Raw genomic sequence first — 1,977 nt, forward strand, 5'->3', positions numbered from 1 at the left:
TGATCGCCCAGGAGATATCGCTGACGCTTTCCATACTTTCTTTGCCCTCGCAGCCTTGGGAATGATGCATTCAGACAAACACCTCAAGCGACTACATCCGGTTGTGGCACTGCCCGACGACGTTGCTACTCGGCTCATTGTTTCAAAATGCTCATACAGCCAGGCCAAGAAGCAGCAACAGCTTCATGTTGAGTCTTGATGACTCAACTCCTCAAGGCATAGGACTTTCTATGCGAAATGTTTGCTGTTTTGCTTCGTCAGATGTGAGAAAGCTTTCAGGCAAATCACGACAAGGTTGACGCGCAGAAGGAATTGAGCGCATATTTCCACTTATTATTTAAATGTTTCAATGATGTCAAAGCGTAGAAGATGCCTGAAAGCTATTCTTATATATGACAGACAGTGCAGATTTGCATCGTTTGGAAATTCGTGTATCTGCCAACGAAGCAAATCTGCGTTGTGGGCATTTTGCCGACAACCGACGATATATGTAGGCATATTTCGTTGGTTTCATCATTTTTGAGGCCTCTAGCTACCTGTCTTGAACTCGAGAGCTCTTCTTTAGCTCGTGGCTGGGGCATGTAGGGTGAATGGTGAATATCAGACATTTGCTCGGCGACGCATTAAAAAAATTTCCCCTTTAAAGACCTCTCGGTCGTGTTAGTTGCGTCAGTCTAGGGGATAAAGACTTCAGCGAAACGGTTCCAGGCCCCCGGTCTAGACAACCGGAGTACTTGGCAAAAAAAGCAAAATAAGACTTTCTGCAAGGCCTACGTCGCTCGGCTTTTGCTCGGTCGCTGCCTTCCGGCTAGCAGCCATCTCGAGCACGGTTGACGGAGTGCAAAAGATTATGTGCTGCTTTGGCTGCAACTGCTGTGCTCGCTGAGGCCAGTCAGTTCGGCCACGTCATTTGGGTACAAGGGGAGGCGTTTCGCCAACCTGGACCTCCCGTAACAGGGGAGAAGGTCCGTCGTCTCTTGCTGCAAACACACAGAAAAATCACAGAACTCCTGCACTTATAATGACTCGAAATCATTGAATGAGGTTCTTCGTGAAGGGTACTGAAGGGCAAGCAAATGCAAAAGGGTACAGTCAACTACTGCATACCTGCAGATTCCGAACCGTGGCGACTGTCAATTTTGTAAGTCAGGTGGAGGAATCCGTAGGCCACCAGAGTGAGTAGCCAAGGCCCAACAGTCATGCAAAGCATAGATAAGGCTATGGCACGGGCGTTGCCGAGTCGCAGCGCCGCAGATGGTGTCTTGAGAGGCCCCGTCGACGTCATCTTGACATAGCCAAAGACGTTCTCGCACAAAAAGCCAACTATAGGAGCTCCCAGCGCAGCAGCTCCGACACCCTCAAGGCATGAAACCTGCAGGAATCATCAGTAAGTCCACAAATTTTGATTGGATACTGCTCAGCAGTCGCGTACTTTGGGAAAGGACCGACGGACATTCCAGTACAAAGGAGGGGTCATCGGCAACGTACAACACGCGTTCCATGAATAATCTCATCAGCTATTCTGGTTGATTGAGGGCTCCACTCTTCGGTACAGTGTCAGTCCCATAGGGCACGGTTTCACTCCTCACCAGCGCAAATGTCGTGGCACGATGTTCTGGATTAACTATTTCCGTGAGGATTGGACGGTTGACGCCAACTCCAGGCCAGCCGGCCAAAAAGCCAATTAAGACGGCCAGCAAGACAAATATCCCAATAGAATGCGCTTCTCTCGGCACGCACGTCAGCATGACTGTCATGAGGATGCACCGTACGACTATGCACACCTGCGCCAAGCATTGCCGACCATGGTTAGGGTACCGTGAATGTACAAGATCCCCTGTATACCCGATCAACGGCGCCACCAGCATTGCTGCAATCCAGCTGGAAGATACGATAAAAGAAGCCCACCAATCTGGAATGCCACAGTACTGAAAGTACATCGTAGAAAAGTGAATTGCAGAGCGAGGCACTCCGTTA

The 1,977-nt window shown here is 49.7% G+C and overlaps 1 protein-coding gene across 1 annotated transcript; it reads right to left on the bottom strand.

The window, feature by feature from the left end:
• Positions 1 to 906: 906 nt before the first annotated feature.
• Positions 907 to 1,757, bottom strand: EMH_0093730 (uncharacterized protein; the record flags this gene model as incomplete). The annotated part of the gene is made up of 3 exons (XM_038023126.1): positions 907 to 980; positions 1,108 to 1,372; positions 1,590 to 1,757. 3 exons carry the CDS (start codon positions 1,755 to 1,757, stop codon positions 907 to 909), a joined length of 507 nt encoding a protein of 168 aa, XP_037878980.1.
• Positions 1,758 to 1,977: the final 220 nt, after the last annotated feature.

The sequence above is a fragment of the Eimeria mitis genome, genomic scaffold, assembly GCF_000499745.2.
Source record: "Eimeria mitis Houghton genomic scaffold, Emh_scaff8099, whole genome shotgun sequence".
In the NCBI taxonomy this organism is placed as follows: Eukaryota; Apicomplexa; class Conoidasida; order Eucoccidiorida; family Eimeriidae; genus Eimeria; species Eimeria mitis.